The following is a 13,370-nucleotide window of genomic DNA, read 5'->3' on the forward strand; positions in this document are numbered from 1 at the left end:
GAAACCATGCATCTGATAGCCATTTATTTTCTGTATTTTCTGTATTAATACAATTAGAAGACATAATGAATCAAAGAATAAACGAGTAATTAAATTTGGCATCATGTGTGTACGATTTGGATGATTGATATTGACTATGCTTCGGAATCCGACATTAGTATGGTGAAGCAGCGATACATCGATCGTCCATAGGTTATGCAATTGAGATCGATCAAGTTATATATATGATATAAGTAATCCTGATGCAAAATACGATATATATGATATAATGTTTCTGTTTCGTTCATTCAAACACTTACTGGTTGTTTTCCTTTGAGCGATCAATGGTCATTTGCTTCTTGATCCGACATTAGTATGGTGAAGCAATGACGTGTTGATCAATCATACTGAATCAACAATCGAGGTGTGTTTGACGGTCTGAAATTGGTGCATTAGGGTTAATGACGGTACAAGGGTTGTGTTGTCAAAGAGTTATGCGATTAGGGTTGTGACTGCGCAAGAGTTGTGCTTTAAAGTATCAAGTGTTGATGCGAAAAACGATGTCGATTTCAAATGAATTGTTCATTAAAAAATTTGGTCTAGGGCACTGCCCCCTTGACTCCCGTCCGCTGATCGGTCAGCGGAACCACCGTCCGCTGACCGGGCAGCGAACCCCCGTCTAACTCTGCGTAGTGTGATCGATTGCCGAAATTTAATTTGGTTTTAATTAATTAAAAGAATTAAAATTAATAATAATAATGTGTTTATTATTATTTTCTTGTGGTGATCGGTTATGGCCTTAGTTTTCCTTTATTTTGTTTTGGGTTTTTAAAAATACGACCTGCGTGTTGTGCCTCTCTTTTAATCTCTTAATGTAACTTCTTTTCTCATCTCACTCCCTCGTATGTAAAACGAGTTTCTTTTATGTAATGTAATGTTATGAAGAAAGAGAAGAATTCAATATCAAAGGAGGACAACCTTGAAGATCTTGCTTGGAGAAGCTTAGATCGTTATTAGGTTAACTTAGGTTCTCTCATTGGCTTGGGAGAACAATTGCGCTAGGGGCCATAACTCTTTCATTATGTATGTTGATGTATGTGAATATATGTTGATGCATGTGAGAGACAATTTATATGATAAATAATCCGTTGAGATCAGAATAATTGCAAATTCCCTCAAATTAAATATTAAGTTTATGCTTTCCAAGTTTTAGCACTCATCAAGACTAGTATCGGATAATGTAGGTTTCGCCTACGCGAGGTGCATGTTCTATATTAGTAAGGTGCGATGGGATAATTGTAATATCCAATTGCTAAAACAATGGGTCAAACTTAACTAAACAAATTATAATAAGATTATATATGTTTAGAAGCAAGAGTTGGAAATGATCCATGTGATGGATTGGAATAAGGAGTTATTCACCCAACTAAAATATTCGAGAGTTGTATTAGATACAATTGGAAGGAGTTCCTACCTAAACAACCTAGTTTTGTGTAATCCGCCTACGCGGACTTAAAACAAAGTGAAACGTGGATCTCGACCCACTAGAAAATCTTCCAACTGGATTTTCCGAATCAAATGGTGAGGGTCATTTGTTTTGAATAAAATAGTGGGAGCATAATTAATTAAAGGCCTAATTAAATATGTTATTGATACTTATATTTTCATTATTTTCATGTAGATTACCATGACAACAAACACCTCTAACAACATTTTGCGATCAATCCTTGACAAGGAAAAATTGTCTGGGATAAATTTTCTGGATTGGCACCGAAATCTGAGGATTATCCTCAAATATGATAGAAAGTTGTATGTCTTGGAGAAACATGTTCCTGAAGAGGAACCTCCTAGTTCTGCACCTAAGGCAGAAAGAGATGCTTATAAGAAGCATGTTGATGATGCCAATGAAACTGCTTGTCTCATGCTAGCTACCATGAACTCAGAGTTGCAAAAGCAACATGAGAACATGGCAGCGTTCGATATGATCGAACACCTGAAGATGCTCTATCAAGAGCAAGCAAGGCCTGAAAAGTTTGAAGTTTCAAAAGCCCTTTTTAAAGGCAAGTTAGCTGAGGGAGCCCCTGTAGGTCCCCATGTGCTCAAGATGATTGGGTATGTGGAAAACCTCGAGAGGTTGGATTTTCCCCTCGGAAAGGAACTTGCGACTAATTTGATCTTGCAATCGTTGCCAGATAGGTTCAGTCAATTTGTCCTAAATTTCAATATGAATGATATGGACAAATCTCTTCCTGAACTGCTAGCCATGTTAAGAACTGCTGAGCAGAATCTGAAGTCAAAAGGGAAGTCCATTCTGATGATCGGAAATGGAAAGAGACAGAACAAAAGACCCACCAAGCAGGGTGATAAAGGGAAAGGCAAGGAAGTTGCCAAACCCAGACCCATTGTTGCTGCTTTGAAGCCTAGTGGAGGCATAGCAAAGGAAGGCACATGCTTCCATTGCGGTAAGACCGGACACTGGAAGAGAAACTGCCCAAAGTACCTGGAAGATAAGAAGAATGGAGTAGAGACTTCAACTTCAGGTATTTTTGTTATTGGAATTAATTTATCTACTTCTGCATCATGGGTATTAGATACTGGATGCGGTTCTCACATTTGTACCAATGTGCAGGGGCTAAAAAGGAGTACAGATTTGGCAAAAGGTGAAGTTGACCTACGAGTTGGCAATGGAGCAAAGGTTGTTGCTTTAGCCGTAGGAACTTATGTATTGACTTTACCTAGTGGTTTAATAATTCAGTTAGAGAACTGTTATTATGTACCTGCAATTAGCAGGAATATTATTTCCGTTTCTTGTTTGGACAAGTTTGGTTTTTCATTTATAATAAAGAACAATTGTTGCTCAATTTATTTGAATGATATATTCTATGTTACTGCACAAATGAACAATGGACTATATGTCCTTGATCTTGAAATGCCTATTTATAATATTAATACTAAAAGGATGAAACCTAATGAGTTAAATCCAACTTACCTTTGGTATTGTCGATTAGGCCACATAAATGAGAAACATATTTCCAAACTCCATAAACATGGTCTCTTTGACTCTTTTGATTATGAATCATATGAGACATGCAGATCTTGTTTAATTGGAAAGATGACAAAGTCTCCATTCACAAGAAAATGTGAAAGAGCTAATGATCTTTTGGCCCTCATACATACTGATGTATGTGGACCACTGAACATACCAGCCAGAGGAGGTTTTCGGTACTTTATCACATTTACTGATGATTTCAGTAGATATGGTTATGTGTATTTAATGAAACACAAATCAGAGTCCTTTGAAAAGTTCAAGGAATTCAAGAATGAAGTACAAAACCAACTAGGTAAGAATATTAAAACTCTTCGATCAGATCGAGGTGGTGAGTTTGATGACCATCTGAAAGAGTGTGGGATCCTATCCCAACTTACTCCTCCTGGAACACCCCAATGGAATGGTGTAGCTGAGAGAAGAAATCGAACCCTGTTAGACATGGTCCGATCCATGATGAGTCACGATGATCTTCCAAACTCCTTTTGGGGACATGCACTATTGACAGCAGCTTACACACTTAATCGTGTTCCATCCAAAAAGGTTGAGAAGATACCATATGAGATATGGAGTGGTTAGAAACCACATATGTCTTACATGAAGACTTGGGGTTGCGAAGTTTATGTGAAACGACAAATTTCAACTAAGCTTGAGCCCAAATCTGACAAATGCTTATTTGTGTGGTATCCTAAAGAAACAAGAGGGTATTACTTCTACAATCCTTCTGAGGGCAAAGTGTTTGTCGCTCGAACTGCAGTTTTCCTAGAAAAAGATTTTATTTCCAAAGGAATCAGTGGGAGGAAAGTAGAGCTTGAAGAAATTCAAGAATCACAAATCATTGATACACTTATGGAGGAATTAGAGCAAGAAACACAAGTAGTTGTGGAAGAGCAACCTGCTCAAGTAGAACAAGACCAGTGTAGGTCAAGCAGGATACGTCACTTACCTGAGAGATATGGATATCTCATAATTGATCAAGGTGATGTATTACTCATGGATCAAGATGAGCCTGTGACCTACCAAGAGGCCATAACTGGTCCCGAGTCTGAGAAGTGGCTAGAAGCCATGAAATCTGAAATGGATTCCATGTACACAAACCAAGTTTGGACCTTGGTAGAGCCTCATGTGGGAGTTAACCCTATAGGATGCAAGTGGGTCTTCAAAAAGAAGACTCACATGGATGGTAAGGTACATACCTATAAGACAAGACCGGTTGCAAAAGGATATAAACAAATTCATGGGGTTGACTATGATGAAACCTTTTCACCAGTTGCAATGCTTAAATCTGTTCGGATTTTACTTGTTATCGCTGCATATCATGATTATGAAATATGGCAGATGGATGTCAAAACTGCTTTCCTTAATGGGAATCTTCTTGAGGATGTGTACATGACACAGCCTGAAGGATTTGACATACCAGAAGAAGCCCAAAAGATATGTAAGTTACAAAGATCAATCTATGGATTGAAGCAAGCTTTCAGAAGCTGGAATCTTCGTTTTGATGAAACAGTAAAACAATATGGATTCATCAAGAACAAAGATGAGCCTTGTGTCTACAAGAAGGTTAGTGGGAGCATGATCGTTTTCCTGGTATTATATGTAGATGACATATTACTCATTGGAAACGATGTCCCTACCCTGCAACAAGTAAAGTCTTGGTTGGGGAAATGCTTTTCTATAAAGGACCTAGGTGAAGCAGCCTATATATTAGGAATCAGAATCTATAGAGATAGATCACAAAAACTGCTTGGCCTAAGTCAGAGTACATACATAGACAAAGTGATGAGACGCTTTAATATGCATGATTCCAAGAAAGGATTTATACCTATGCAACATGGCTTGTGTCTATCAAAAACACAATCCCCTTCAACTAAGGAAGAAAGGGATCGCATGAATAAGATTCCATATGCATCTTCAATAGGATTTATCATGTATGCCATGTTATGTACTCGACCAGATATCTCGTATGCTTTAAGTGCAACGAGTAGGTACCAATCTGATCCTGGTGATGCTCATTGGGTACCTGTCAAGAATATCCTTAAGTATTTGAGAAGGACAAAAGACTCATTCTTGATATATGGAGGTCAAGAAGGGCTGGATGTAATTGGATACACCGATGCTAGCTTCCAAGCAGATAAGGATGACTTTAGATCGCAATCTGGTTATGTGTTTTGCTTAAACGGTGGCGCTGTGAGTTGGAAAAGTTCAAAGCAAGATACAATTGTTGATTCTACAACCGAGGCCGAGTATATTGCTGCCTCAAGTGCAGCAAAGGAAGTTGTTTGGATCAAAAAGTTCATTAGTGAACTTGGCATAGTTCCTAGCATTGTGGATCTCATTGGTCTCTATTGTGATAACAATGGTGCTATCGCACAAGCTAAGGAACCTAGATCTCACCAATGATCCAAATATATACTTAGGCGTTATCACCTCATTCGAGAGATAATAGATAGAGGAGATGTGAAAATATGCAGAGTATCTACACTTGACAATATTGCTGACCCACTGACAAAGCCTCTTGCGCAGCAGAAGCATGATGGCCATACTAGATCTATGGGCATTAGGGGTATGCCTGATTGGCTCTAGTGCTAGTGGGAGATTGTTGGTGTAAGCCCTAAAGGCCAATGCTTTTGGTACTTGTATCAAATTATTTATTAATAATAAAAGGCTTTTTCTTCATTATGTTTGTCTAATAAAGTCCCTAGAATAGATAGTCCATTTAATGTATCAAGTGTGACTTAATCATGAGATCATATTAAACATAAGGACACTATTCTTAAAGTATCCATAGTCAAGCTTTATTGTAAAGTGGGATAACATTAAAGCATTAAGACTATTATGTATATAGACTGATGATCACATCTCATGGATCATGGATAAGGAGTTATCAAGTCTTAAACGTAGGTATGAATATTAAGAGTAATATTTATACTGGATTGACCCTCTATGAGAATACTATATAGAATGTTATGCAAAGTGTCATAAGTTATTCTCATGGTGATAATGGTGTATACCATCCTTCGACCTGAAACCACTATGGACCCTAGAAGTAGAGTCGAGTGCCTTATTGCTGATCAAATATTGTCCGTAACTGGATGACCATAAAGACAGTTGATGGGTACTCCACGAAGCATGCTAAGGGACATGAGTGACCTAGACGGAATTTGCCCATCCTGCGTAATAGGATAAATGTCTATGGGCCCAATATTGAACTGGACAAGGATGACATGGTCTATGCCTTGTGTTCAATATAGACATAAGGGCAAAAGGGTAATTATACACATAAGTATTATCACAAAAGGATTTGTCAGATCACATGACATTTTCGTGTCTTGGATAGCAGTGATGTGTTGCTAGATACCGCTCACTGTTTATTATGTTAAATACGTGATTTAATATAATTGCCAATGTCGCGAAAACCTACAGGGTCACACACAAATGGACAGATTGATGAGAGATAGAGTAACTAAGGAATGCCGTAATGTACAGTGCACTTAAGTGAATTATAGAACATCATAAGGTACAATGTACTTAAATAGAATACGAAATATGGTAAGGTACCACGCACTTAAGTGATTTTGGCATATTATAAGATATGGGCCACATACACTTGAGTGGGCTTTTTAGCTTGCAGCCCACACAAGTGGTTCTATAAATAGAACCCTTGTGTAGAAGCATTTGTGTAGTTGCAATTTTGTTTCTCTCTCTCTCTCTCTCACTTAAAGCCTTCATTCGTAGCAGCTAGCACTGAGATTGAAGGAATTCGTTCATGTGGACTGAGTAGAGGCGTTGTCATCGTTCAACGTTAGTGATCGCTCTATAGATCTGCATCAAAGGTTACAATCGCTACAAGAGGTAATGATTCTATCACTGATCATGCCCATTCGTAAGGATCACTAAAGGAGAAATTTTAAATTCCGCTGCATTTTGGATCGCACTTTTCCTTCAATGGAAATATATCTTTTCCTTCCTTTTGAAATATCTCAAACATTTATTTTTAGGCCTTCCAATCAATTACAGCAAGATGTTAATCATTTGGCACATTAACTTTGGCTCAAAGATTTTCCCTTTTTTTGTCAACCTATAGCCTATAAATAGAGGTCCTTCCCTTCAAATTTTCACATCCATAATTGTGAGAATTCTATCTTGCTCCTCACACCCGCTCTCTAAATTTTTTTTTACTTTCTCTCATTTAATTTTAGTCGTAGCGCTTTCGAGAAAGTTCTTTTGTTTTTTGAGGTTTCTTTGTAATTCTTGAAGGGAGTTGTTGTAAATTCACCAAGTATTAGTTTTATCTTGGTTGAATGATTTATCCATAAGAGATTTTTTGTTTAGGTTAGAAGCTAAATCTATTAAAAGCTTTGGTTTGTGGATTTAGATTTTAAGTCACCGTTTCAGTTAGTAGGCTCAACCCAGTTAAAAGATTACATTGGTTCAAGATAAACCAAGCTTAAAATCTCAACTTGGTTTATGGTTATCTTGGTAAAAAACCCAATTTGATTTGTAAGCTCTACCAAATCAAAATCTTTCTTTGGTCAGAGATAAGCCTGGTTTTAAATATCAGTGGTTCATGGTCAACTTGGTCAAACCTCGATTTAGTTCGTGAGATTATCCCAGTTCAAAAGCTCACCTTGGTTCAAGATAAACCCAGTAAAATCTTGGTTTAGCTTAGGGACTAACCGCTTCAAGTTTCTATTTGGAAAAAAGGCTAATCGTTTCAATCTGTAGTTTGGAAATAAGACTAACTGCTTTAATCCTCTGTTTGGGAGGAAGACTAACCGTTTCTCTTTGGTGTTTGTTGTTTGGTCGGAAGTTACCCTGAAACTTCATCTTTCCTTGTATAATGGGTTTGAGAGTTCAACCTACTAAAACCTCTTAAGCATTATTAGATACTCTCAAGATCAAATCTTGGGGACAGGATTAGGTCACTTCATTTCGACCGAACCTCTACAATCTTTTGTGTTACTTCTCTTTCCCTTAAATCTTTATTTTCTGCTGCAAATTTATTAAAAAAATTTAAAATTATAGTGCTCAACTAAATAACAAAATATATGCTCTTTCTGGTAAACAAAAACATCCAACCAACTAACTCAAGTACTCATTCAACTGTCCAAACAAAACGGAGACGCCAAAACCTTCTTCTTAGTACCCCTCCAAAACACCAAATACCTAACCAATATTTTTTACCAACATTAACCATGCTCTCAAGATAACGGAAAAAGTACAAGACTAGATGAGTACTTGTATAACAGCAGACGTGAGAAACTCGAAAGGTGGCGGATCAAGAAGAAGTTTTCACCCTGATACAACCCTTCAGAGATGAGTTTATGCACATATAGTTTATAGGTATTGAATTGGATTGCTCTGCCAATCCCAGAAATAAGCATATGAATTATTATTAGAATGTGCCGAGAACCACATCCAAGATAGTGTTTTGATGTACTTTATAAGCTTTTATGCATAAAACATGATTCCATCAAATAAAATTAAGTTCTTCGTGAAGGGAAATTATGATATATATGCATCGGAAAACAAAAGTTTCCCTAAAGTCAATCATAACGAATGAGCATGATTAGTGATAGAAACAATTACCTCTTGTGAAGATTAAGACCTTTGATGGAGAATTGGATGAACAATCACAAGTGTTGAACAAAGAGAAACACCTATACTCAATCGACATAAATTGAGTGTTTTAATCTCAGTGTTAGCTACTACAAATGAAGACAGAGAGAGAGAGAGAGAGAGAGAGAGAGAGAGAGAGAGAGAGAGAGAGAGAGAGAGATTACAACTAGGGTTCAAAACCGAACTTCATCAAGTGAAAAAGATTATGCACAAGGGTTCTATTTATATAACCACTTGTGTGGGATGCAAGCTAAAAAATCCTACTTAAGTGCATCATAGCTTACAATTTATTGTATTTCACTTAAGTGAAATTGTAGCTTAGTTAAGTTAGACCCAATGTTTTATCAATTGGAATGTATCCAATCGCACCTTACTAATATACAACATGCATCTCGCGTTAGGCGAAACCTACATTATCCGCAATTAGTCTTGATGAGTGCTAAAATTTGGAAATCATAAACTTAATATTTGTTTTGATAGAAATTGTAATTAGTTTGATCTCACCAAATTATTTATCATATAAATTGTCTCTCATGTGTATCAACATACATTTACATGGATCAACATACATATAAAATGACACAATTATGGCCCCTAGCGTAATTGATCTCTCAAGCCAATGAGATAACTTAAGCTAAACCTGATAACGATCTATGTTTCTTCCAGCTAGATCTCCATTGTTGTCCTCATTTGATCTTGTCTTCTTATTTTCTTCAATACATTATATTACCTCAAAGAATACTTGTTTTACATATGAGGAAGTGAGATGAAAAAAGAAATTACATAAATAGAGAATAAGAAAAGGTACGACACGCATGTCGTATTTAAAAGTCCTAAAACAAAAAAAAAGAAACATAAGACCATAATCGCTCACCACAAGGCAACAATAATAAACATATTTATTATTGTCAATGTTAAATTTTGTTAATTAAATAAATCAAATTAAATTTCTGCGATTGATCATACTACATAGAGTTAGTTGGGGTTTCCACTGCCCGGTCAGCGGACAGAGGTCAAGGAGTCAGCACCCCCTTTTGGGTTTGTTAAGGGCAGTGCCCCTACACAAAATTTTAATGAACAATTCACTTGGAATCAATGTCAGTTTTAGCATCAACACTTGATGATTTTTGCAAACCCTAAGGCACAATTGTTGCACCGTTACAAACCTTAATAGCATAACTCTTTACAACACAAATTTTGCAGTGTCATAAACCTAAGTGCAACACATGCATACCATCAAAAAAACGTAATGATTTATTATTCAATTCGACTGATCAAAATGATAGTAAAATAATTGAATGGATGAAATAAAATAACTTATCAAATATACATTATCGTAGAACCATAAATATTTATATCTTATATAAATTAATCAATCATATTTATATCAATTAAAGATGATCGAATGATCGTTGCTTCACCATACAACCAACAGATTCCAAAGCATAATCAACAAAGAATCATCCAAATTATACAAACATGATGCCAATACTTAATTTCTTATTTATTTAATTATATTTTAATTGAATTAAGACATAAAGTACAGAAAATAAACAGTTATCCGATACATGGTTTCATAAGTGGCTCTGATACCATTCAAGGAAATTTGCAATACTTACACAGCAGAAAACAAAAATTTCCCTTAAATTAATTCTTACGAATGAGCATGATCAGTAATAAAAACCATTGTCTCTTGTGGCAGTTAAGATCTTTGATGCAGAATTGGATGAAGGATAAAAGTGTTGAGCGAAGAATACATAAATGAACAAGTGTATGCATTCTTATTAAAAAAAGCAATAAAAGTAATATATATATATATATATATATATATATATATATATATATATATATATATATATATATATATATATATATATATATATATATATATATATATATATATATATATATATATATATATATATATATATATATATATATTCAAAAATAATAATGATCAGATATTTACTTAATAGACTATAGATTTTAATATTTTTTGGCGAAAAATGTCTCTAAATCTAATAAAACAAATAATTGTATAACAAAAAAGGCAAATAACACTATATCAACAAAAAAACAAAAAAACAAGAAACCTTTTTAAGATGTAACCATCTTTCCCCTACTATTAATTACTAATGCTCGTAACCTATTTCTTGCCATAAATAATAGCAATTTGTTTGTTTCATATTGGTTTCTAATAAGTTATAAATTACTAAATTGATTGAGGTAACAAACGTAAAATGACAAAGATAACATATGCAAACAACCAAGCCAAGAAAACATTAACGCATAAACAAAATTGAACCCAACCTAACTTTTATATTTGTCGCATATATATTTCGCTTCACTTTCTTGCCTATACCTATGAATTAATTCACACATGTCCTAAACACCAAAGCATAGAGTTAGTATCAAAAAAATACAAATTTAAGAAAGAAAAAAAAACTAGAAATTAGTTATTACTATTTTCAATGGATCTTCAAGTGGATATCGAACGACAACCTCTATTGGAAAATGCACCACAAAAGATTCCCAAAACATCAACGCAGAAGACAATGAGAAAAGCATTGAAAGGCACAACGTATTTAGCAAATCTTCTTCCAACAGGAACTGTTCTAATATTTCAAACATTATCACCAGCCTTAACACATAGAGGTCAATGTCCTACACAAACAAGTAAAATCATGACAATATGTCTCTTATCATTTTGTAGCCTCTCATGTTTTCTTCTATCATTCACAGACAGTTTTAGGGACGAAAGAGGAAAAGTTAGATATGGTTTTGCTACGTTGAATGGTATTTGGGTTATGGATGGATCGGTTAAGCTTCATGTTGAAGAGGCAAGGAAATATAAGTTAAGGCTTATTGATTTGTTTCATGCATGTGGGTCTATATTGGTTTTTGGTGCAATTGCACTTTTTAATCAAAGTGTTATTACATGTTTGGCTCCAAAACCTTCTGAGGAAGCTAAGGAGATTTTGGGAGCATTGCCTATTGGAATTGGAATTTTGTGTAGTTTTTTGTTTGTCTTATTTCCTACTCAAAGACATGGAATTGGATTTCCTCTCTCGCGTGATTAATTAGTTCTTTGTCTTCATTTTACATTGCAAAATAACAATTGTTGTAATGCAATTTTGATTGAAAAATTTAAAGAAATTGTAAACAATATGAATATTGTGTTTATTTTTATTGCATTTTTCATCATTTTTATTTTTTAAAATAAATCTAAAAATATCAGTTTAGTCCTTTAATTTGACTAATTATTATATTAATCATCTTTTAATTACATCATAATATTTTTTTTAAATATCATTTATTCCAATTAGTAATCTTTGGGTGAACTCGTAGTACTAACCGAGGTAAATAGGTGTAAACTGCTTATTTAGGGTTCAATTTATAACGGTAATATTTATTTATATTTATGTAATAATGTAAATAAATTGTTTATAAATCAACTATTTTAAAAAATATAATCTTTAATAGCAAAAGTTAAAATTACAAAAAAAAATAGTTGAATTGAAAAATATAAAGCAATTTTTTATAGTTTTTTAATTATATTTTAAATATAAAAAATAATTTAAAAATTTACCAAATGATTTTACAACAACACAATCTAGAGAATCTTCTTCTTTTATATTAATCTAATATTTTCTTTTCAATTTGTACTTGTCAAAAAGTACTGAATGTGGAGTACCCCTATGCTAGTAGGGGTGGCCAGAAGCCTTAGTAATTTTTTTCGGATTAAAGCTTGTTTGCGGTGGTGTTTTATAGTGATGGGAGGACAAGTTCACGTGAGGTTAGAAACTTTGTAGCTTTAGGGTGTATATCGTGTGTGTTACGATTTGTCACTTCTCATGTGAGGGATGCGATATTTATAGAGGCCCTTGGGCCTATAGTTTAGGGAACTCTTAAGAAGTGGTAACTACGCCCTATTGACTAGGGGAGTTGTTGATCATTGATTTCCTCGGGAGTCATGGGCATGACTTTGCACATACACAATTATATGGTAGATAGATGTTCTTATCCATGTTTCCTCCTAGGGTGGGCCCCTGTGCCACATGAAGGTTATCCTTCAACCAAGGACGAGTCAATTAGTTAAGGGTGAGTCCCTCAGTTAGGGGTGAATCCCTCAAATCAAGATAAGTCCCTTAGTTGGAAGGAAGTCCCCTATTTAGGGATGAGACCCTTAGTTAGGGGTGAGTCCCTCAGTTGAAGGTGAGTTATCACCTCCTTGCTAGGTTTCTCATGAGTAGCTTGTATTTCAGTTTGAGGGATACCAAACATCAATCAAATCAGAATATCAGTCAGATACTAAAACTTGATCGTTCAGAGGGAAAGAGGTGTGCGTGGAATTTAATGTTTCTTATGATGATCGTCTTGGGGAAACCCATTATAGTCCACCTTTTCACATGTGTCCCTAGCAGATGAGAGCCTTTTTGATTCCGCAATAGTTATTCTATTGGGAAAACATGTTGTTTGAGTTATTGGTTTTTCCGTATAAAAGGTCCTAACTTGATTTTTTCAGGAGAACCTTTTCCTTTTATTTCTCCTTTTAGAATTTTCACTTGGTTTAAGTGGATAAGACTTATAGATTAAAATGTGATTCTTTGAGTTCGGGTAGGAGGAAAGAGAATATAAGGTTCACCATTTTCCTATGGATCCAAGTACTGCAGTTGTTTCACCTTATAAGAAGCTGATGGTCAGAAAGAAAGTTAAATTCATT

At 34.9% G+C, this 13,370-nt stretch overlaps 1 protein-coding gene across 1 annotated transcript; it reads left to right on the top strand.

Moving 5' to 3' along the window:
* The first annotated feature begins 10,653 nt into the window (after positions 1-10,653).
* On the top strand, positions 10,654-11,727 carry LOC127103275 (protein DMP7). The gene is made up of 2 exons (XM_051040547.1): positions 10,654-10,683; positions 11,104-11,727. Exons 1-2 carry the CDS (start codon positions 10,654-10,656, stop codon positions 11,725-11,727), a joined length of 654 nt encoding a protein of 217 aa, XP_050896504.1.
* Positions 11,728-13,370: the final 1,643 nt, after the last annotated feature.

The sequence above is a fragment of the Lathyrus oleraceus genome, chromosome 7 (assembly GCF_024323335.1).
Source record: "Lathyrus oleraceus cultivar Zhongwan6 chromosome 7, CAAS_Psat_ZW6_1.0, whole genome shotgun sequence".
Lineage (NCBI taxonomy): Eukaryota > Viridiplantae > Streptophyta > Magnoliopsida > Fabales > Fabaceae > Lathyrus > Lathyrus oleraceus.